General features: G+C 39.6%; 1 protein-coding gene across 3 annotated transcripts in view; it reads right to left on the bottom strand.

Annotated features, from left to right (window-relative positions):
• The window catches only part of prkcaa (protein kinase C, alpha, a), a 121696-nt gene that overhangs the window by 49515 nt on the left and 47202 nt on the right, over positions 1-24979 (bottom strand). For all 3 annotated transcript variants that reach the window (XM_047578716.1, XM_047578715.1, XM_047578717.1), the window contains exons 4-5: positions 4594-4705; positions 3147-3275 (exon numbers count right to left, since the gene is read on the bottom strand). In XM_047578716.1, coding sequence (XP_047434672.1) covers positions 3147-3275; positions 4594-4705 — 241 coding nt within the window. The remainder of the gene's footprint in view (positions 1-3146; positions 3276-4593; positions 4706-24979) is intronic.

Raw genomic sequence — 24979 nt, 5'->3', positions numbered from 1 at the left:
TGTGAAGAGAAAATGCGAGCTTCCTCCTAAATGTCATTTGAAGTAAATCTTTACCTGAAGCCAAATACAATAGCTATTGGTAAGTCAAGCAGCTGCTTCTCCATATCTCTAAGAATGATGTCCGGGTAAATTTCCTAATACACAGCTGTAATAAGTTCATTATTACTTGTTTTACATTTGGAAAAATAAATAAATTACCTACAAAATACTCAGTATTAAAAGCATCTTTCAGTAACTGCAAAGCTCCTATATTCAACATAAACATAGAAAATAAGATGTTGGGCAACTGCTGTAGCCCTGGCACCTATGACACGCAATGAGTGCACACACAATTCAATTAAAGGGATTCCAGAAACACGCTTGTGTTTGCATAATGAGACAGAATGAAAATTATGTAAAGTTTACTTCACCGTTTAAACACAGCTCATTTTAGATGGCTATATGCCAGGCATCAACAGCAGCTAATGTAATCTGCCATGCAATCTGGCTCGAGTGGGCTGCAGGCTGGTGCAGCAGTTACACACACCTACACACACACGCAAGCGAACACAAGAGAATGCGTGCAAATGCCAACACACATGTTGAGTCCACATCAGAAACGGGCTACTATGTAGCCCACCACAAAGGGAGGTGCATAGTAGCCTTCACAATAACCAAACAATACTGCATGTGATAATGGTGGCTTCTCCCTGGTCCCTGGTGTACGGACACATACGCGTTCATGTGTACTAGAACACAAGGGTGAGATATGCATCCGTTTTCACACATAGTGCATATACACTATGTGTGAAAATGTGTGTAAACATACAGCCTTGGTTAGCATGACTTGCTGAAGGAAATGAAGGAAATATTGGAACAGGAATGTTTCTGAAGGAGTCGCAGCCAAAAATACCAGCAGGAGTTTACTGTTAAATTTAGTTATTGAATCATGTGACCAGATGGGACTGTATACTACAAAGAGAGTCTGCCTTGCAGAAAAAAGAATGCGGATGTGCATTCACCTAATCCAGATCATCAGTGTATAGATGTTGAATATGTGAAGATCTGTGGTGATCCAAAAGACAAATAATACTCACACTAATAAGAAAGGTGTTCCAGCATGTGTATGTGAGATGAATCCATTAAATAAATAAAAAAAAAAACACCAATGGAGTTTAATCTGCTTTATATATATGTTGTATAGTTGACCAAATTGTTTTTTTTTGTTTTTTTTTTTTACATTTTCTGAATATGGTTAAGATTAAGTAAAATATCAAGTCTGTCAAGTAAAACTAACCAAAATTGTTCAGAGCAAACATGTGAGAGCCGTGTGATACATAAACTGGATATTGGTGATAACCATAATGACAATGCACCATTACACTCACCCTGTGTCTCTACTAGTGGTAATCTGTTAAATGAATAAGTGAGAGACGTTCAGTGTCAGGGTCTCGTGATGCACTGAGCCACATCAGCCAGCTGCTGTCGGCTCCCTGTCTTCATTTGTTTTAGCATGTGTTAATGCATCACCATTAGAGATGGGGGATTTACAGAATGCCTTGAAAAGAAAGAAGGAAAGACTGCTCTGGCACTAAAATTCACTGTTGTAGTGCATTTTTCCATTTATTCGGCTTCACTATACACTGTGTTCTATAGTTCATAGTTATAGTACAAGAGTTTCTTGAACTCCTCGCTGCATATCCCAAACAGAAAATTCTGCCCTTGCACAAAACAGTGTTCATTTTTGTGCCACTTTTTGCTGGTAACACAAAACCTCCCAACAAATACACTTCACAGATTGCGCGTGAAATTGAAATAGTCTCAGCTAAACCCCAGCAGCTGTCCAGTCATTATTTGCTCTCAGAGGATTATTCAGTACTGTGCCAACAATTATGGGCCGTCAAAAATGTGTAATTTAAAACATCCTCTTGTTGTAGGCATATTTTATGACAGTAAATCATGCAAGTTGCACCCTGGATTCATAATTGCAAAACCTCATTGAACAGAAAGAGGGAGAGAGGGCCCGAAAGCATCAGGTAATTTACTGGTGATCTCATGAGGCCGAAAACCTTTACACCTCAGACATTTCTTGCACTGAGACATTTCATTATATAGAGACGGACACCGAATAGATTGTGTCACAAAGACTATTTATCATGTATAATATTAAATGCAAATCTGACATTCGGGACATTCACATATTTCAGATAGCCTTATTCATCTTTGACTTTTGACGTAATGTTAACGAATAGCTGCAGAAAGATTTCCTGAGACTTTCTTTGAAAAGACGGCAGAATATTACAACACCTTTCAAAACATCAGAGAAATGCAATTAATTTATCCTATGACATCCCTTAATGAGCTTGGTAGGTGTTTCCAGGGGCATCAGTGATTGAGATGTTAGGACAAGCTGGTGATATGATCACGCAGAATAGCCTTCTAATGAATGATACTGGAAGAAGTGATTGTAAAGCCATAACCCTCCTCACAAGGACAATGCTCAGATCCAGTCTTTGTGTAACTCTGCTGAGACATAAATTAATAAATCTGGACTTCAATTTGCTTGCTTTGTAGGGAGAAATCGGTTACATCAGAAACTGCAGCCAACACACTGCAAGTCGTGACTATTTAAAAAGAGTAACAACACAAGGCCCACGCAGCAGAACACACACCACTGCAGGAGTGCATATTTGGTTTGGGACTGCCTTCCAAATGCACTGGACCTGTCAATTATTTTTTCAGCATTATCTTTAAATAGGGGAAGCTCCATCGACCTGTGCAACCAAAGGGAATAGGTTTAGCAGCACTGAAAACTGATGGTCTCAAGGCCAGCTATGCAATTGGAACTTAAGATTCACTGCACTACAAGCAGGGGAGTTAAGGCCAAGTCGATGTCAAGCAAGATTCAGTTCAGGTTAATGGTGGGAGGGACAGACAGTGAATGCCTGTGTGAAATTGGACAGTCAGGGATTATCGACGAAAATGTCTAAAGCGTTGAAATTGACTTGGTCTTACAACTAAAACAGAACAACCATTACTGCAACAATCATCCCAGACACAAACACACAACAACAGAAACCTCAGCCAATTCAGTGTTTTCCTCATTCGCATTCTGAGTCCATTCAGTTTGGCGTGTCCTAAAGGAGAAAGGATGTTGTGAGGCTTACCTGTGATATGCATCTTATCCCCGGCAACCTCACACTTCAGGTAGATACGTCCCCTCCTTTCAGTGTGATCGGTCCCACACAGGCTGGGCACATTCATAACACACTGGTTATGAACATTCATATCACAGGCTGGTGGGATAAAGAGATAAAAGACATCAGGGAACAGGACTGTATGCATTATGCATCTGATGCATCCAAATCAAAGAAAACTAAATGAGGGGTTTCTTTGAACTGACTAACATGATGACACTAAATTTCCTCATAAAGATGCAAAACACTTCGCTTTAATTTATTTGCTGATCATGTATGATTGGTTAAGACTATCTTTTAGTTTTTTTCTCCTGTTTTCAGATGTAACATAGTAATGAAACACCACCTCTTAAGTCTATTCCACCTCTGATGATTTAATATTCCAGTGCAGTAAGCTGCTTTACAATGCCTTCACCGTATTTCAATCTCATTTCATGTATCAAACATGTCTGGCACAATATTAAAGGGTTGTTTTTTTTTTCTCCCAAAACCCATGTGAGGGAGAAGAGAACAAGGTTATGACCCAGATTCATAGCCATGATATCACTGCCTACACGTCATGCATGTCAGCCAGCTGAGCCATGAATTAGGAACAGTTATTGACGGTTACATCACCACTTCACCAGGTCAGCAGGTAAAAAAATTATTTTAAAAAATTACAAAAAATAAATAAATAAATAAATAATGTCTCATGTCACATACTCCACACTCTTTTCTTTCTCCTCTCTGGTAGAGAGCTGTGGCAGATTAGAGCTTAAAATACTACAGTAGAATCACGCCGTGGTGTGTTCAGAGGTGCAAATAATTTGCTGCTCCACATCTCTATTTATGTACACCCTGGAGCAATCATTAGGCATAACTGGTGGTCTGTGGTGTGCAGCAGGTAATGTATTTAGGAGCTCATTAAGGCGTTCAGACAGAATCCACTGACATTAAGGGGAAGAAGAGGAAGGGAGGGATATTAATAAAGGCTCCAAAAGGCTTTGATAACAGGTCTGCTGCGAAGGTTTAGGAAACAAAGCCACAGACTAAAAACAGACAAAGCGTGATTTTAATGAGGTAAAGTCAAAAAGGAGGGGAATAAATCAGCCCATGCTATTCAGTAAACAAAACCAACAGGCTTTTTTGGGGGCACTAATGCTGATAAAATGGCTAAAAGAGAACATAATCAGCGTAGAGCCACTTACATCATCATTTTCCTATGCATGCAATGCTTAAGCATCGTTAACCTGCATAATGGAACAGTACAGGATTAACTGTCCTCCTGTGCTCTTCAGGCATCAACCCTAACCTCATATGATTAACAGTCTAAACAGACACTTCTTCAGCTGCTCACTCTGCAAAATATCAGTAAGAATGGCGTTTTGAAATCCTTTTCTAACAAGTGACAAGTGTTGGATTGAATTCAATTACTCACAGTCACATTTCATGCCCTGGTGGATCAGGCCATACAGCAGAGAGCCACAGTGATCGCAAAAGGTCGGGCTCCCATAGGTGTGGATCTTAAACTTGTGCTTTGTTCTGGGGTCCTACAGGGAACAAAAGAGAAAACAAAACCATAAAAATGGGAAACAATGAAGGGAATAAAAAGTCAAACAGTCGTAGGTCACACAGTCTTTATGTCACTTAAACAGTGGATACGAGGGGTTGTATGATTCATTATAGCTAGAAAAAACAACTGCAATGACACTGTAAATGATTAAACACTGAAACACAGCCCAGGGAAGAAAGTAATAATTTTGAATTATCTATCCTGAAAGGTGACTTCACTCAATAGCAGCAGCATCCTTTATCATCTGACAGTCACGCATGTCACTGGAGGAAAAATTTGGGGGATGAAATCAACCAGCTGCATCACCACCATCACCCAGGAGACAATTCATTAGCGATTCCCGACGGCTGCAATCACAAGTTATTTTCTAGGACATCTTGAAGTGGCAGCCAATCAGACTGTAACAGGATTTTATTAAACTCTTGTTTAGGTATGTTTTTTTCCACCCTTTTTGACCATATCACTGACTGAGAACTGTGTTCTTTGTAATAGATGGGCTGGTACTAAATTTAAGAGTACCAAGGCGGCAGTTCATATCACACTTGTAATCTACAAGATTTATTTATGGAAGTCATTTAAGCCCTGAGGATATACAGTATCTAGGAAGTATAAACCACTTGAAGACTCACCCAAGAAGAACACTGATCACTGCTAGGATAACGTGAGCCAGTGCAAACAAAATATTTTGATAACTCTCATTAATACTGCCCCGAGACACAGTGGATCAAGGCTACATCATACTGATGATATCTACTCTTATTTGGAAAAACAGAACTGCTAAGACAACCAGCTCATTGGGCTTTATTTGTTATTCCTTAACACAGGTCCAGTATTTGCATGTTCTGGTTCCCTTTCCCCAAAATTCAGATTTGTATCAGATCTTGTTAACCACCCACTGAGCCAGAATACACTATATATTTGGATAATTTGGATACTCAAATGAGGCATTGGTTATAAGTAAAAAGAAATATTTTTATACAGTCAAAACAGGCAGATACGTGCAAAGATAAAACAGAGTTTCATGGGTGAAGTATTCAACACGGCTGACCAAAAATTCTCCAAACATAAATCCAGTAACCATGGTAAGAGTATATGTAGTGAACATGGTGCTGTTGTGCACTGAGCAACAGTCTGGCTATAACAGGATTAATGCACGCTGCTTGCAACTTGGAAAGTTCTCCAGTACAGCATTTCAATCGACAAGAGTTCATTTCATTCTGTCTGTGTTTAACATTTACTATACAATGTTAACCTAAACAAACTATGAGTACGAGTACAAATTCTATCCAAAGTAAATATCTGCAGGTGTTAAATACATACTGAGGATTTTGGTGCGATCGGTTGAACAAGCAGTACGTTCTTTTGTGTGTACAATCTTTTGTGTGTTGAGCAGTGGATGAAAATAGAAGAGCCCTGCACCATATGACAGACATATTATTGCTACTGCTACTGTATAATGTATTGTGGGACAATACAAGCTGGTTGTTTGCCACTGCAGTGCTCACATTCATTATAAAGTGTAGGGTCTCTGTCACATGCATTTCACACACTCAACCTGCAGCTTAGACAGCACTCTCTGCTGGAGAGAAAACTGGAGGGCTGCCACTTTCCCAAGCACCCATGCGCTTCCCTGGTCATTCTCAAATACTGTAATGTAAATCTTTTTAGAATTCCTTTAAGTGGGTTTGCATTGAGAACATTATCCAGGTTAGTCTGTACTTAAAAATAAAAGAAGAATCTACAGTTCATTCTCTGGAAACACAAGCTTCACACTCACATTAAAGAGAAACTCTGAGAAAAACGCATCATATTTTTGAAAAATGCTGTGTCAAATGTGAAATGAATGGAAAGAGATTGACCCAGAAGAAATAAATCATCAGCAAAGGGGGATGCATATCATATATCTCAGGGAGAGCTGACAGCATCACACACTGAGGCACCATAGTGATCAATGTCATTTCAGTCAGTTTGACACTTTGGACCTGCATGTAAATATATATATATATATGTACAAGTGCCCAAGTCCCAATGGACTACACCACGGAAGGTACTCAAGAGCAACAGGGTCAATGTTCTGTGGGACTTCAGCTTCCAGACTAACATACAGGTCCTGGCTACTCAACCAGATATACTGTAGTGGTGGTGGATAAAGAGCAGAAGAGGGTGGTGGTGACACAAGAGTGAGAAGTACCAAAGGTTCCAACAGATGTTTAAGGTTAAGGTGAGCATGGTCCCTGTGGTAGTGGGACCACTCGGGGCAGTGACCAAGCAACAGCTGGGATACTGCACAGAACCCTCAAACTCCCAGACCTCTGGCAGAGGACCTGAACTTGAGGATGACACAGATACCGTCCCGTGAGGGTGAGAGGGTGTGTGTATAATGGAGTTATTATGATAAAATTATTTAAAAAATGTTATTGTAAAGTTATTATCACATGCACGTATTGTCCAGTTATCAGTAGCCACTACACTCAGTACAGGTCAGCAGCAGTCTTTGTTGGCTGTTGGCTCAGGGCACACAAGGAGAAGAGACAGGTCAACAGACAGGGAGAGAGAGAGAGAGAGAGAGAGAGAGAGAGAGAGAGAGAGAGAGAGAGAGAGAGAGAGAGAGAGAGAGAGAGAGAGAGAGGGGCAGTCCTCACATCCATCTATTACTCACATCCACCCACACACAGCTGATACTGAAGGATTATCCTCCTGCTCCCCCTCCCCTTTGCTTTGTTCTCTCATCTCCAGCATGAATGAGTGGTGGCAGCTACAAGAAACATTCAGCCACCAATGAATCAAATTATCACCTGTCCCGTTGGGTTTTGTTGGACAAAACATGTTGCAGACAATACAAAAAAAAAAGAAAAAAAGAAAGACATAAAAGATAATAATTACAAGTTACCAGTGCCTGGGCCCTCAGGAGGCACATGTGTGCCTTTTGAAATCACCACAAAAGGTCAGCCACTTCTAATGGTCATTAAATAAGCGTATGCACACAAGAGTGTGAGGCTGTCAACATTTCTCGATTGAAATAGTACTTTTTGTTGTTAAACAAACAAACAAACACACACACACACACACACACACACACATATTTATAAATAAACAAACAAAAAAAAACAACTAACAACAAAAGTCATCACACACTCCAGAGCCTGCAGTCACATTAAAAGCTCTGACTAAACTTTGGGTTAAATGTCAGTGTCAGTATGACAACACGGTCACAATCACAGTGCCAACATACTGATGTTATGCATTCCCATGCTAACGTGTCCTAAATACATTTGTATTTATATAGTATTTGATCCACCAAAGTATCAGATAAACTAGTTCAAAAACTAGCTCAGAAGCTGTTCCAGTTCATCTTGAGAGGGACATTAATGGATGACTCAAGTTTCAAGGAAATGTACTCAGTAATTTATGTCTGTAAACTTCTGTTAACATTGCCATAAAACAGACAGCATTTCCAAAAACACAAAAATATAAAGTTAATAATTAACTACAAAAATAGACTCCAAGGAAATTCTGGCATTTGAGAAGCTGTAACAGGTAATAGTTTGTATTTAAGCTCTGACCTTTTAAAACCACCTTCCAAATATTTTGTAGGGCTCCCTTGTGCCTACACAGATACTTGATCAGTTTGGGATCTAGTGAATTTTTTTGTTTTTTGTTTTTTTTGTTTTTTTCAGTTGTTCCTAAAGCGTTTGTGTGTGTGCCTGCGTCAGACTCTGTATGAATGCCATGTCCAAAAGTTTCCCAGCAGAACACAAAATTGTCTTTCTTGTCAGTGGTTTTAATGTTGTGGCTGATCAGTGTATATCTAATGTTCTAGCTCAAATTGTAGCCCTATGCATGCATTATTTGCATGGCAGGTGTATACTGTCTGCTATGACTGATTGCCAAGGCTCCATTTAAAGATTCACTAAGACAAGCTGTAATGTGTAGAAAATAAAACCTGCAAATGAGTGTACCTGACCACACTTCACTGGCCACACTAGGTTGTCCATTAACACATCCTTTCTGTGAGCTGCAGGATGGGAGGGTTTACCCCTGTGGTTTCCATACCCTATTACAGTCTAATTGGGTCTTAATGGGAAATTCAAGACAGACTGGACGGCGCTGCCATGCCAGAACAGCAAGGGAAGCAGAGTGTAACACAGAGAGCAATGATGAACTCAATCAGTAGGGCTCATCACAAGAATGACTTCATAGTAAAATAAAGCCATGGGGTGTTACATGTTCACTGGATGATGTAGTAAGGAGGATACCCTTTGGGAATCTAAGGGCCAATGTGCCATATTACCAGATGTCACATGCAAAAGCAGTCAGCAATTTTGCATAAATATGGCAACAACGTGATATTTAAATGACATCAATGCTGGAGCTCTGTGTGGCTCCACCTCTTTGTCCAATTCGGAATCGCCCAGGAGTTAGGTGGAATCAGAACTGCTTAGATGTGACAGACGCACCCAAAACACTGAGCTTCAAAATTGCTTTCCATGAATCCTATAGGTGATTCCACCTACGTGACCTGCCAACGCTGCAAACACACGGGACTGATTCTTTGTTGTACTGGCAAGAATAACAGATACTATTTTATCTTTTAACTCGAATATAAATACAAGATAGAGACAACAACAAATGAATTCTTAACTTAAGTAATTACTCTGTTATTTTAAAATTACATTTAGGTCGTCTTGTCAGGATGACCACACACTAATCCTTGACAATATTTTAGCATTTGCCCTGTAGCAATCCCAGGAAGATCAGCATATAAAGCTGCAGATAAAAACACACGGTGCAGAAGGCTGATCAAAAAACTCAAAGCAACCAAGAGATGATGAAAAAAGAAGCACAGGGGGTCAGGACAGTGATGTTGGCTAATTAGCCAAGCTCTCCTATCCATCTTAATTAGCAAGCAGGATGCCAACTAGCTCCTGTTAATGAACAGCTTGGCTGGGTGAAACTGAGAAGGGGCTTCCCAGCAGACAGAGGAGGGGAGGGCAGAGGTGGCTGATGTTAAAGACTATGGTCGCCCTCTTGCTTAAACACTGAGTCACACAAAAAAATAAATTAAAAAAGCATTTTTGTTTTACTATAAGAATATAGTGTACGTGATTTTCAGCGTCAAACGTTTTTGTATTATAACCGCATGCACCTTGACTGAAATGAACTACTCTAGACATGTGCTACATTTTAGGTTCCAGACGGAAGGTGTTTTGGAGCTTTAAACAGAGCGACCCGTATTCTTTTCTGAAATTACTCTCCAATCTGTGCGACTGAAGCCATCAAAAGGGGCGACTGATGCAGCTGAGTATCAATGAGTCAAACATCTCACTCCCTCACAACTCGTCTCTGATTTTCTGATTTATTTATTTTTTTTCTTTTATCATCCATCATACAGCAGACTCCATGCACACAGTTTAACAGTCCCTGTGATGGAACACCCAGTCATATCTGTCAGCAAGCAAGCTGGCATATCACATTTGTCACATAGCTGGCCAGATGTGGACAACTTCATTCTGACCTTTCAAGATACAAATTAAAGTCTCATTGGCTTGTTACCTGGATACCGAGATATCCGCTGTCCTCACCAGGAGCTCCAAAACAATGGTTGTTGACCCCAGAAGCTAAGCCATTAGATGACAGCGGGAGGGTTCCCAGATAGTTAAGTGCACTTAAATACACAGCAAAAAGGAAAGAAAAAGAAAAAGAAAAAAAAAGCCAGTCTCAGAATGGATGCTCTTCTCCATTCCAAAGGCTGCAGTGTACAGTATAACTGTCATTCCCACAGCATTCAAAATCACTGGCAAGAAAATGTATCTATTAATAAGCAAAACAACACAGATGGTTTTATTTTGATTTAGTTTGCATGGAAGAAATCATCAAAGAGACTGAGTAGATACTACAGTCCAACTGTATCCCACAGAGTCAAAAGAGATCCACCTGGAGTGACATTTGCAGCCAGGCAGAGAGGTAGAGAGCGTGAAGTAAGACACACCGATCACTTCATCCGAGTCATATCTCTCATTCACTTCTCTTTGGTCCATCTGTTACTGACTGGGAAATAACTTACTTCAGTCCTGCTTGATTTTAAAATTAACACATTGTCATTACTAACATAGGAAGATTAATGTCCACCAACACAATAAATGCCAAATTCTCCCTCCCCTCATGTGTCTGACTATCTAACATACCACTTTCCTCTCCTTTTTACCCTTCATCCCTCACTGGGGGGTGACATTTGAATTGGAGGTGGCAAGATGCTCCTCCCTTTTTTTAGTATCTGAGTCATCCTTTTTCTTGTGGATAGCCTAACTGAGTTAATTTCATTGAGTTCTTGAGTGCACTTGTGGCCGACTGCATAATACGCACTTGTTTTCTTCATAATTTTATCTGTATTTTGTCCGTGTTTTAATTGTGTCATTTTGTAACTGTATTTTGCTGCAGCCTATCTTGGCCAGGAAAAAGAGGTTCTTAATTTCAATGGGATCTTTCAGGGTACATAAATGCTGATTACGGTATTACTGCAGTTGTTGAGCGATTATATTAATACTGTGCACAGTCTACATACTGAAGGACTGCAGATTACCATATACATGATGGTACAGAAACATTAATATAGAGTATATACTGATGTTCTGGATGCAACCAATTAAAGGTGAGACTGAGGTATTTCAGTTAATTAATTTAATTAATTTGGTTCTTGTAACCTATTTTCAAAAATGTATTGACAACATCCCTCCAAAAGGCACTAAGGACACACTAACAATGGGTTGAATCAAGCAAAGCAGTGTGCATCACTGTGTCTAATACTGTCACTGGTATCCGCCTATAGCCCTTCAAATTTTAATCATATTTTACATCATATTAATCTACTCGCCTCATGTCCTATTGTATTAGGAAAATGGTGTCACACACTCCTAACCCTACAAGAAAGAACACCCACAGGCGTTCGTAACGTACTGTTGAATGTAACTTAGTAGCTGACTAACAACAGCTAGCCATCACTTTATTCCCCCAAACATAAACGCAGGTACAGATGCAAACAGTGCATCATTTTAGTGAATATTCTTGTCTTGGCCCACAGAAGTAAATCCAGTGGTTACTAAGGTGAGGTAAGGCTTTGATGAGAACAAACTTGAGCTATCGTTTATCCAGACATAAGGTGTTAGGCTAGGCAAGGTTACTATTTTTAGCATGTAAATCACCACCATGATTCCTCTTGGCCTTTCGCTAAGCTGCTGAGTGCTGAGAGGGAAGGCAGGTTGCCACCAGAGCTCGCTGGGGGCTTTCCTTGCCGTGTGCTATCTGTTAACACGTCTGTTTGCAAGCAAACCTAGAATTAATACCTGACATTTTTGACCACTGTCAGGGACTGCACTGCCTTTATCACAGGTTTTAAATGAATGACAGAAAACAGAGCTGCAACTTGCTGTTCTAGTAGCTACATCTTGGGTTCTGTTGGCCCGCGGACAGTTAATGGAATATGGTGTATTTGTCTCGCATATGAAGTAACCATACAAAGCCTGTTGGAAAAAAAATATATATATTGTATTTAGACATATTTTTTTCTGCCATATGAGTTTATTATTTATTTATTTTTTACCTTGTTTGAAGTGTATCCTGTTTATTTAACAAGTAATCTCTATGAGTCATAATGATAAACCACAAAAACCAAGGCGACTATTGTGGTGTCCCTCAGTGGTCTATCCTGGGCCCATGTCAGTTCAGTTTTTACGTGGCACCCTTTAGTGAGTTCACCTATACAAATACTGTAGAGTAATTCACATGCTCATACTTGAGTGTGACTGAGGCAACCTTTCAAAGAAACACATATGTCTGATCACATGGTGCGGGTTAAGAGTCACAGAAAGTCTATATCAACACACCTTTGGAGAGATGGTCGCTGGTTGTTGTCAAAATGTGCAAACTGTTCCAAGTTCTACTTCCAAGTAATAATAAATATATTGTGAATGTATGTATTTAAAAAGTTATTTACAATCATTGCAAATCATCTTCTTTTGTTTTAAAAAAAAATCTCAGTATGAGTCATGTTTGAAGTAATTTACTGGGTAATTCTATGTAAACGTTACGTGAACTGTAGCCTCGTTGCAGCTGGACCCACTTACCTACAAATCTTTCAGTAGATTTGATATTACTAACATGTAATAAAAGTAAAGCCCACATGCTGATGAATACACTCAAATACGTGGCCTCCACCTCTTTATAATAGCTGCCTAAACCCTTGCTGGGACAAGTGCACCCTCATGAATCCCTGCTCAGCTTTTACAGTCACCTTTAAGCAAGGTCACAGGCAATCGTCACTTATTACAGGGAATATTGTTCAGTAGGAATAAAAGGCTTAACTGCAGGTCTCTTAAACTAGAGAATTCAAAAAGACTAACATTATTACTCGGGAGATCAAAATCAACCATGGTTAAAAAAGGTGACAAAGAGGAAAACTTCCCAGGGAGGCAAATCTATTTAAATATCACTTGTGTTACACTGCAGTCAATATGTAATAAAATTGATCAAATAAAACTAAAAAACCTAGTATGCAACAACTGACATTTGGTCTTTACAACTGCTCCATCTTGTGTTTGATTCATTAAAGCCAATTTATTATACGACATTTATGATTTGACATCCACAAACTAATTTAAATTCCAATGAGCTTGGCATTTGCCCCCTTGTCACATGGCCTAATTACACTACTGTACTACTGTACTACTGTAAGTATTCTATTGAACTCTATGGTAAGTAATGCAGGTCTATTTCATGTAAATGTCCACAAAACAGTGTACAAATTTACAGTCAGGTCCATACATATTGGGACATCAACACAATTCTAATCTTTTTGGCTCTATACACCACCACACTGGATTTGAAATAAAACAAACAAGATGTGTTTATTTTAACAAGAACTGCAGACTTTCAGCTTTAATTTGAGGGTATTTACATCCAAATCAGGTGAACAGTGTAGGAATTACAACAGTTTGTATATGTGCTTCCCAAGGGACCAAAAGTAATGGGACAATTGGCTGCTCAGCTGTTCCATGGTCAGGTGTGTGCCATTCCCTTATTATCCCATTTAGAAGGAGCAGATAAAATGTCTAGAGTTCATTTCAAGTGTGCTATTTGCATTTGGATTCTGTTGCTGTCAAATGTCAATATGAGATCCAAAGAGCTGTCACTATCAGTGAAGCAAGCCATCATTAGGCTGAGAAATCAAAAGAAACCCATCAGAGAGACAGCAAAAACATTAGGTGTAGGTGTGGTTTGGAACATTCTTAAACAGAAAGAACGCACTGATGAGCTCAGCAACACCAAAAGACCCGGAAGACCAGGGAAAACAACTGTGGTGGATGACAGAAGAATTCTTTCCCTGGTGAAAAAAAAAACCTTCACAACAGTTGGCCACATCAAGAACATTCTCCAGGAGGTAGGTGTGTCAAAGTCAACAATCAAGAGAGGACTTCACCAGAGTGAATACAGAGGGTTCACTACAAGATGTAAACCATTCGTGAGCCTCAAAAACAGGAAGGCCATATTAGAGTTTGCCAAAAAACATCTAAAAAAGCCTTCACAGTTCTGGAACAACATCCTATGGACAGATGAGACAAAGATCAACTTGTACCAGAGTGATGGGAAGAGAAGAGTATGGGGAAGGAAAGGAACTGCTCCTGATCCAAAGCATACCACCTCAGGTGGGTGAAGCATGGTGGTGGTAGTGTCATGGCGTGGGCATGTATGGCTGCCAATGGAACTGGTTCCCTTGTATTTGTTGATGATATGACTGCTGACAAAAGCAGCAGGGTGAATTCTGAAGTGTTTCGGTCAATATTATCTGCTCATATTCAGCCAAATGCTTCAGAACTCATTGGACGGCGCTTCACAGTGCAGATGGACAATGACCCGAAGCATACTGTGAAAGCAACCAAAGAGTTTTTTAAGGCAAAGAAGTGGAATGTTATGCAATGGCCAAGTCAATCACCTGACTTGAACCCGATTGAGCATGCATTTCACTTGCTAAAGACAAAACTGAAGGGAAAATGCCCCAAGAACAAGCAGGAACTGAAGACATTTGCAGTTGAGGCCTGGCAGAGCATCACCAGGGATGAAACCCAGCGTCTGGTGATGTCTATGCGTTCCAGATTTTGGGATGTAATTGACGGGAAAGGATTTACAACCAAGTATTAAAAAGTGAAAGTTTGATTTATGATATTTTAATTTGTCCCATTACTTTTGGTCCCTTAAAAAGTGGGAGGCACATATACAAGCTGTTGTAATTCTGACACCATTCACCTGATTTGAATGTAAATACCCTAAAATTAAAGCTTAAAATCTGCAGTTAAAGCACATCTTGTTTGTTTTATTCAAATCCAGTGTGGTGGTGTATAGAGCCAAAAAGATTAGAATTGTGTCGATGTCCCAATATTTATGGACCTGACTGTAGGTAATATAGACCACATGAATAAGTGTAATTCCAAAAGAAATCCAGAAGCAAAATGTTCAACTGTACAGGTGGTCCCTACAGAAAGAAAACAGTAGACTCAGTGCAGTTTACAGTTTACAGGGCTTAGGGGCCTTTAAACAGACACCAGACCTACTTGCCTTTTCACAGCTGAAGAAAACTGGTGTCACAGTTTCACAGAGGCTGCAGAGATGTGTTCATTTGCAGATGCTGGCTCATTAGTATAGCCATGCACACATGTTGCATGTGACATCCACAAGGTCAAAAGAGGACAATAGGGGCTGTCACAGCTGTCAGATTGCCTTGAAGATGACTGCACTGTTTACTGCCTTGTTTGCCAACCTTTCCTCCAGCATGGTAACAGGTGGAACAAAGGGCATTTTAAAGAAGGAGACCTGCTGGTTCATTTTGGTCATTTTGCAAATGCCAAAAGCCAGAATAAATTGGCTTATCAGATACGGGCCATCTGTCATCTACTTAATAATTAAAAGAACTTCTCAAGATGTATTCCAAAAAGTTATCTAATAGCCAGAGTCTTGGCAGGGTCTTTTTTTACTGTAATGAGCCAGCTGACATGGACAGTAGTTTGACTGTTGAACTGTTTCTGTGGTCTTTGGTCTGTGGTTTGGATTACAGAAGACTCAATATAAGTTATCTTTTGTCTGTGCAATCATTTAGGCTGTACAGCTGTGTGAGTTTGATGGTTTAAATGTGAACTGGAGAAATCAATACGTTGCTGTCTTTATACTTGAACAGTGAACAGTGAGCATCATTGGGCAGCCTGGGACCTCAGCAAATACAGTGCAGAAAATCAAAGAAACTATGCGTGCAAAGAGTTTTACAAGGAGATAAATAAAGGTGAAGGGATTCTCTCATTTATGTAAAATGCAGACACAGAGCTACTGTTAGAGAGCAGCACTAGGTCCCAAAGGCTCCATTACCAACCTCCTCCAGGATACTCCTAGAAGGCCTGTGGCCACATCTAATGACTCTGAACTGTTTTGGAGGGCCAACAGAGACTATAAGATGATAGGACAGTGCTTTTTTAGTGGTGGATAATCGGTGTACAACATAAAATTAAGTTGTGCAGAATACTGTCACCAGTCCTACAAAGAAAGGACAAGGACGATAAATCTAGAAAGGCCTAATTTTAACTGCACTGAGATCAGTAATCGGCAATGAGCATAATGACGATGGTTAGTGAGTCGCTGTATCTACAGAACATGCTGTCATTGAATGAATAGAGGCAAAGCTTGATTATGTTATTATTATTCCCTGGATAATAATAGACTTGGTTCAATATATTTTGTTAACAACAATTTCATACAGTAATCAGTTGGATCACTATTCCAGTAATTATTACTGTGGTCTGAGGGCAGTCAGTAGACAATTTACCTTATAAAGGATTGCCTTTTCAGTTCTTATTAAACATACACACAAGTGGAATCTACTACAGCACTGCAAGACATCACTTTCCAGTAAATAGTTATTCTTTTTCTCCTTTCCAGATGCCACTTTTCTGCAGAACACACAAGTATGGAGAGTCTGTTAAGTCTCTGTAAGTGCAGGAAGAGAAGGAGGCAGGCCAACATATCTGTAACTTGCATCCTTCTATTTCTGGTGCTGAGCTTCAGACCTACTGCTGGTTCAGCTTTAGACCTCACTCTTACATACGAGGTCAATTTTAGACTTCAGACTCTCGCTGGCATCTATTTTAGTCTTGTGCGAACTGACATGCAGGGTAACTACAGCATGCTTGCCTGTTTGACGCAACCCTAGTTAAACTATTCCTTTACATCAGAACACCATAATGCATTGGGGCACAGATGACACAAGATCAGTAGCTGCTTAAAAAGAATAGGGAACATCTTCTTTTTTTTTTTCTTTTTTTTTTTTAGATAATATAAATGCAATAGGTAGTTAATAGGGTAAATGATTATATCAAAGAATCACAGAAATAGATCAGTTTCATAGAGTGCTGGCAGGAACTGGTGATCTCAAACCCAATCTCCCATTTGTGACTGTGACATAGAGCTGATTCGGGGTCGAGAGCTGTTCCAACTCTCTCATGTGCTGGTCATTAGTACAGGCTATCAGATACTTCCAGTAAACAAACCTCTGATGAACAGATGGAATTAATTTGTCTTCTCTGGATACTAAATTGTGTGTGGCTTCAAGTTATTGCAAATGTGTGTGTATTTGTATGTTAAAGGCATAAGGTGGGTGTATTGTTGAAGTGGTGTACTGTGTGTGTGTGTGTGTGTGTGTGTGTGTGTGTGTGTGTGTGTGTGTGTGTGTGTGTGTGTGTGTGTTTGTGTGTTTGCTGTTTACTGACATACTAAATAAACAGAGACCACTGAGCAATTTGGTAAGAATTCATCCTGAGGCTCTCAAATATACAGTTAATCATACGAACACATCAATGTGGAGGTTTATTCACTTAACCTGTACTTACTCAAGGCAGGCTAGTGACTTTGTGACTTGACTTGGGTGCTGTTGCTTTCAGTGGGTCATTGCATGTTTACAATGAGTGCAATGAGAGAGGTCTTCCAGCTCAGAAAATATCAGAGGAGGGAAAACAATGCCGGTCTGCGCGTGGCTTGATTGTTCAAATTACATTTTAACTGTCAAACTCAGCACGGTATGTCAGCCGCAATGAAATGCCCTCTGAATGGCCTTGTGTGTACAGTATCAAACTAATACTTAACTGGACACAGATCCGTGGAGGCACAAGCTGGGGATACAATGCATTTCAGCTGAGAGATTGTGCTTCTGCGGGTGACATCTCCTGAATGTCAAATGGCAACTCTACAAACATTGCCATCGGTTCAGAGTTGTCAAAATGGCTCTCGGGCACAAAACCAGGTGACTGTAACTGTACATGTTTATTGATTGCAAGAGTTTACATGCTCCAAATGTCACAGTCCATTTTTATTACATTTTTATTCCTTTGCAAAACACTTCACTATCACTGTATAAAGAAAGGGTGAACACACGTGAGAGTAGCAATGCATGGCAAGGATCACTAGCTGGGCTTGTGATTGGTTTTAGAGTTGCAGCACAGGCAGCTATGTTTTTTATATATTCCTAACCTTGCTGCAGGCTATTACGTATTATCGTTCAGAAAAAACACATATCCACTGCAATATAGAAATGTGAAGATAAAGGTTTAAGGATCACACATAATCTCTTTGCTCGCGCTACTAGGCATCCTGTAAGCTACAGTAGTCCACAGCCTAAGCCAACAAAGGCTACCACCGGATATCTTTTTTTATCAAATAAAAACACTATGACGAAAGTTTCATTCCATACACTGGTCCACTTTAACAGATGCATAACCTTTTAAACCGCTTGGCATCGATGAATACTTCATGTTGGGACTAGATGTTTGGGCTGACTGTGAGCTCAAGAGAGGAGCCAAATCCTAAACACGTGGTCTTCATGAATAACTGCAAGCTAGTGCCATTTATAAGCTTCAAGTTAAAATTGTATTGGGGTATACATTTTGCATTTGTATTAAAAACATAATTTATCTCGACTATTTATTCTTTCAGCACAAGAACCAAGAAACAACATAGCTTTAACAGTAAATTAGATCCAAAATAAGTCTTGTAAGTCCTGCTTACAGATTCACCTCTCAAATCTTGAAGATTATGTGAGAGCTCAAAGAATGCTTCTACTGTCAGGGGAAATAAACCTTAAACGACTGTGAGAACGAAGTCAAACTGGGAACAAACATCTCTTTGCAAACCTTCAAAAGAAGCACTTAAAACAACAAAGCCTCTTCAGTTCACCGCTCAGATACTGTAATAAGAGTTCGCAAAGCTTTCACAAGTGTTACACAAGTTTTGTGTCTGCTTTTGTGTGCATCTCCATGTGTGTAAGACACTGTGTAGGTGTAGATTGGAAATAGACTCTACATTCACTGTCAAGCACCTCCATTTGGAATGGTTCTGCATTAGCTGCCTTGGTTTTGAAAGGTCAGGCTAGAGACAACAAAGAAGAATTTCTGGGTGAAACTTAGTTGGAAGTTCATGCTGCTGCAACAGCACTTTAATATCTTTCCAATAAGAAATGTTTCACAGTGAAACAGCACTTCTCGGTGCATCCACCCTGTCTCTATCCTCCAGCAGCAACACACACTCTAGAATGCATGTAAGCCCTTACACCCTTCTGTATGCCTTTCCCCCAGCAAATGTTTAATCAAACCTCTTTTTAGACAAGCACGTCACAGACCATTAGCAAGACAGACTCAAGATCTGTTCATTAAGATCCTAGAGTGTATAAATACCATCAGGAGGCAGCCCAAGGGACTCTAAGCCATCACATCCACCATCGCTCAGCACTGATCCTATTGGAAGCAATGACATATTTTTTAAAGAAATCTGACAAAATATCATCTCTAGTTTCTGCTCCATTTACCATGTCTTTTAAGAATTTATGTCACATGCATTTTGTGAGTTGATAACAAAGTACTTCAAAATGAACTGACCACAACTATGGGATTTAGATTTATATCGCTCCATAAACCAAGCCAAACTTAAGCACCCACTTTTCAGAGATTAGATCACACAGTTACATTACAAGCTTTTGGGTCAAGTTATGTTCTCTTTTATTTTTTTTTTATTTAAAAAAAAAAAAAAAAAAAAAAAAAACAGGAAAACCAAAGTTAGTCTTCATCTATTTGGTTTCTTTTTAGGTGAGACTGACAGTCTGGTCCACCACTGACTGACAAGCAATGGGTCTAGGTAATGTGTCTCTCAGGGTCCTCTGCATACATGTCTAAATTTCACCAAGAAATCTTGGTCAACTTTAGTTTTCATGCTTTCAAAATTTTATATCCTATTTCAACACATAATAAATATCTCAAATATCTCTTGAATGCTTGATTACTTTACCATTAAGGAATATAAACTAATATCAAATGAACATATTTTAATCTTAAAAGAACACATACAAAAACATTTTCCGGTGCCTTAAGTGAGTGCATCCTGATGATATAATCATTTAAAAAGGCTGAGTAATATTAATGAGTGCAATACACAACAGTATGTCACAACAGATGCTAATTTCTGTGGACACGGCACACCAAATTTCAAATGTCACTGACAGTAACATGAGAAATAAAATGTCTGAATTGTTGTTGATAACTACTGCTTTTTTCAACAGTGAGTAATATTCAAGCCATATACTGTTCGCACTAATGAGAGTGAAAGAGCCTGAGGTTAGATCGGTCAATAGTTCATGTCATTTGAGTATTAAGCGAGCATGTATGTTACATATACAATAATAATAATGTGGATTCCATTCTGAAAATTGCAGGATTTAAATTTGTCTCTCCACAGCTAAACATAATTGAATCAGGCAGCAGGCATGAATAATGTCTGAGTAAATGTATTTATCTAGGGAACTGTTTACAGAACGCCAACACCACAACAAACACACACAAGAGTCAAATTTTAACTATAACAGCAATTACCATTGATTCCCACATTCCAAGATTTATGTGCAAAGTCAAAGCTGTGTTGTCTGAAATAAATACATGCATGATTACATAACATTCACAAATATCTAGGGAGAGACAGTTCTAGACGTTGTTAAGATCTGACTCTATAAACACTTCCCAGACAGAATAATAACCTCTAATGCTCTTATTTAGTATTTTTGTCTATCACATTGCATGGGAAGTCAAAACAACATCTACTCTCATATATATGGCTTACCCCGTGTTCAGTTTACAAAAGAGTAGAGTTTAAATAGCAATATGTGTAACCTCACTCTAGCCCTAGTCAGGCTGTGATTTGTGAAAAATATCTGGAATAGGGACTTATTTTGAAATACTTAAAACACTAAAAAAAATCCCAAATGACAAATGTACTATGAAGCCTTTTTTTTGCAGCTGTTAAAAAAAGAATGATGAAAGAACCCTCCATGACATCAACCATAGGAGCAGTCTTCAAGTTCAGTTTGAAGAATCTGGACGTCGACACCTTGGCATTTTCGTTCAGAGACAGTGAGACAGGCTGTGCCTTGTGACTGCACCCACCTTTAACTCAGAGCAGCCATTAATTTGGCTAAAACTATCTAAATGAGCGCATTACATAAAAAGAAAATCATTCTGTACAGTTATCACGAAAATTATTAGTAGTGGTAATAGAAAACAAAACCACCTTTTTACCAAGCTGTGAAGTTGGACGTTTTAACGTGGAATACAAGACCTGGTTCACACCACTGGGCTGGAGGTGACAAAATGTCAGAACCAGCTGTAGACCTTTCATATATCTCCTCATTCTTAGATGTAATACCGTTATTTCTAGGATATCTGTGTAAAGTAAAACACAACTGCATTATGCTATGAGTCCTTTTCTTTTTTATTTTCTGGGTAAATGGAATTTTGTCTCTGAAAAAGACTATTGGTGCAATCAGCTTGTTTGAATTTTAAGAAAGCTTTTGAAAATGCCTTTGTAAGCCCACATATTTGTTTATATTAGCCTGCATCCCCCCAAGAGACTAAAATCCTTTGGGGCCAAAAATGAAATAGTTTATGAACCTCCGTCCAATCTGATAAACACACCACTGCAAGTCCAACTATGATACGGTAAACAGTTTGAGGGAAAGAACACCAGCAGCTTCATTAAAATTTATTACCATTTTATTCTCAGCACAGACGGCACATTCTTGTGAAATCTTCCCCAACCAATCCACATAATGTTGAGTCAGTCATGTTTTCTTTTTGACCTTTTATTATGGCCTACAGACATTTTTGATAATAACAGAATAAAGGCTGAGACAAAATCATCCTCAAAGAGATACAGCCCCATTGCATCTATCAGTGGGATGTTTCAAACAGGGGGGTATGCAGCATTGAATTACACCAAAACGGACCTTTAAATCAATTCTTGCAGTGGACTTGGCATTTATGTTGTGACTCATTTTGTTCTGCCTGCCTTCTTAATCAGACTATGACATCTCCTTTATATTTCCCTCTCTTTTCACTTCCTTTCTATCTTTAATTCCACATGCCCCCTAGAGAATAGGTTGTACATTCAACGCACAATAAAATACACTGATGTTAGCATGCTCACCTAGCTATGGATCTAGAAATAATTTCCGCTCATTTTACCACAGAGCCATTCCATACCCTGGTTCTACCCTTTCACTACATTTTAATGACATGCATGGCTTACTTTTTTTTTTTAAGTGTCTCTCTTGATTTCTTTATAGGACGTGAGCCATGCCATTCCTCGGGATGTTATTTGCTACCTTTTTGTTACAGTTATTTTGTGTTATCTCATACATTGGGCCATCACAAGTTGATAACCTTCACCCCCAACTCGGGGCCAAAAAACACCCTTTCTGGGAAAAGCTTCTGGTGGAATGATGGAAATGCATATATTAGGGTACTGCAACTGCATAAAATGTCAACTAAATCTTAAATTTTGCATGGTGTAACCTGACACATAGGGGAAACTATCAGAATAATATATTGGGGCTTACTGCCCTATTTTCAAATACCACCCTCAGTATACCCCACAAGGCAAAAAAAAAAAAAAAAAAAATCAGCTAAGAGGAATCACTGGAGTTCTCAAGATACGATGGAAGGCATCCTCCGAAGGCCAAGCCTTCAAGATAGAATGCAATGCTTGAGTGAAGAGCTTCTACCTGAGATCTGTTCAAAACACGAAGAAATGGATGTGAGGGTGATCATTAGTGTATCCAAAATGAGGCCAAACTGCCCAGAGTTGGGGGGGGAGGTTATCAACTTGTGATGGCCCAATGTATGAGATAACACGAAAGAATAGTGGGGGGGAAAAAAGGTAGAAAAAAATATCCTGAGGGCTGGGCCCAGTTCTCAGCCTACTATTATCTAAAGGTAGTCTGCAGGCAAGCTTTACATATCGCAAAAAGAGAACTATGGCAGAACTCGGCAGTCACACACAACAAAGAATACAGTTTGGTGAAAGATTGCCAAACTTCATTACGCACACTGCATGTGTAAACAATTTTTTCCAAATGGAAAGCTGTTCTGTATCTCCTCATAGCCCGCAACTCCCAGTGTGATTTTATGTGCACATTTTGTGTGTTTTCATGCATGTTTGGGCCTACAGTTGTGCTGCAACAGTGAAGCCCTCGAAGGGCCTGCAGGACATGCCAGCACTCACCCGAAACACACACCAAAATAAAGTCAATGCGCTAAGCACAAATATGCAGTATCAAGTTTCTTTGTGACTATGTTTCCTTGGAAGCAGCATGTGCTGGGCCTTGCACAGGGGGTGTGTGCTAAAAGCATGTGCTAGGGTTTAATTCAATAAGGAGTGGGAGGCCACCACTGACGCTGAGGCTGTTACATCACACAGTCGAGTGACTATCAAGGTAAGCAGAAAAAAATCTGACTCTTCTGCAAATTAAGTTATATTCCAGCCAGTTTCAACGAAGCAAGATTGTGTGCATATTTAGCAACAAGTAGGCTTCTACATCCAGCAGAAAAATCTGCACAGACACTTCATTTTTGGAGTCCAGAATTTACTGATATTGGTAGTTACATTTGGAAAAAAATTTTTTAAAGAAGACAGCATTCTAAAGTATTTATTGTAGATGCTTAATCACTTATATCTAAAATTGCTGAATGATTAAATAGCCAATTACAGCAGCTTGTCAATGCCCACTTAATTAGAAAATTAAGAGATGGTAACTTTCTCAGGGGCACCTTAAGCAACATTAATGCAGAAAGGGTTCACTTTCCACAGGCCCACTGGTCAGGGTATTCCATCACAAGGAGCCTTTCGGTCACTCAGAAGAAGTGTTTATGTGTATTTCCACAGGATTCACCTCTCTGCACCAGTGGTTAGTAGGTTGTTGAAATGGCAGCTTCTTGGCCAGATCAAGCCTGTTGAAAAAAATATGGCCAGGACTCTTGCTGGAAGGAAATAGACTAAAACCCAAGCGGAACGGCTCCATTGCCTGTGACAACCCAAGATGTCTGTGGCACAGATGATGCAATTAAGCTCCACTCCAGTTTAATCTTGTTTTCAATTCCCAAGCAGAGTCCTAGTAACGAGACTATGTGTCTCACGCCTTGTAACCAGAACACCTTTTTTTTCACAGACCTGCTGGAGCCTGCCAAAATCATCTTCTCCTGTGTGAGTTGGCCTTTTAAACATTAGATCATGCATCATCATCATTTAACAGCAGTAGGTTATGGTCTTGGTTATGACTACAGCACACCAAAAGGGAATTTTCTCTGTTTGAAGGCTGCATCCGAGTTACAGTTGCAAACCACGACACTATGCTTCTTCAGTTTTGGGACATAGTTTGATGAAAATATATCTATATTTTAAGAGAAATGTATATGTTAATGGTTCAGTTTTTCTTGTCACATTATATAGCCCTTCAGAGTGGCGCTGATGTATTTTCTGTGCTCTGTCTCACTGCCACGTCACCCTCAGGTCAGCTCTGTTTGTTTCCAAGCAAATGAGACAGAAAGGCCACTGTGGTGCTGCTTAACTCTGTTACTCTGTCACAGCTATCTGTGCACTGAACAGCCCCAAGGGGCAGTGGGGCGATTGTCTGTGTGTGTGTGTGTGTGTGTGTGTGTGTGTGTGTGTGTGTGTGTGTGTGTGTGTGTGTGTGTGTGTGTGTCTGTGTGTGTGTGCCCCTGCGTGTGTGTGGCATGAGAAAGAGAAAAGGGGGGAAATCAGTGCAGATTATCTTGGGTCATATGTGTTGCACTGGTTAAGTGGACATCAATGATGCAGCAGCCACAGAGCCACACAAACGCAGACACAT

The sequence above is a fragment of the Mugil cephalus genome, chromosome 2 (genome assembly GCF_022458985.1).
Source record: "Mugil cephalus isolate CIBA_MC_2020 chromosome 2, CIBA_Mcephalus_1.1, whole genome shotgun sequence".
NCBI lineage: Eukaryota > Metazoa > Chordata > Actinopteri > Mugiliformes > Mugilidae > Mugil > Mugil cephalus.
Note: the sequence above shows the minus strand (reverse complement) of the source record. Positions and strands in the feature narration are given on the sequence as shown.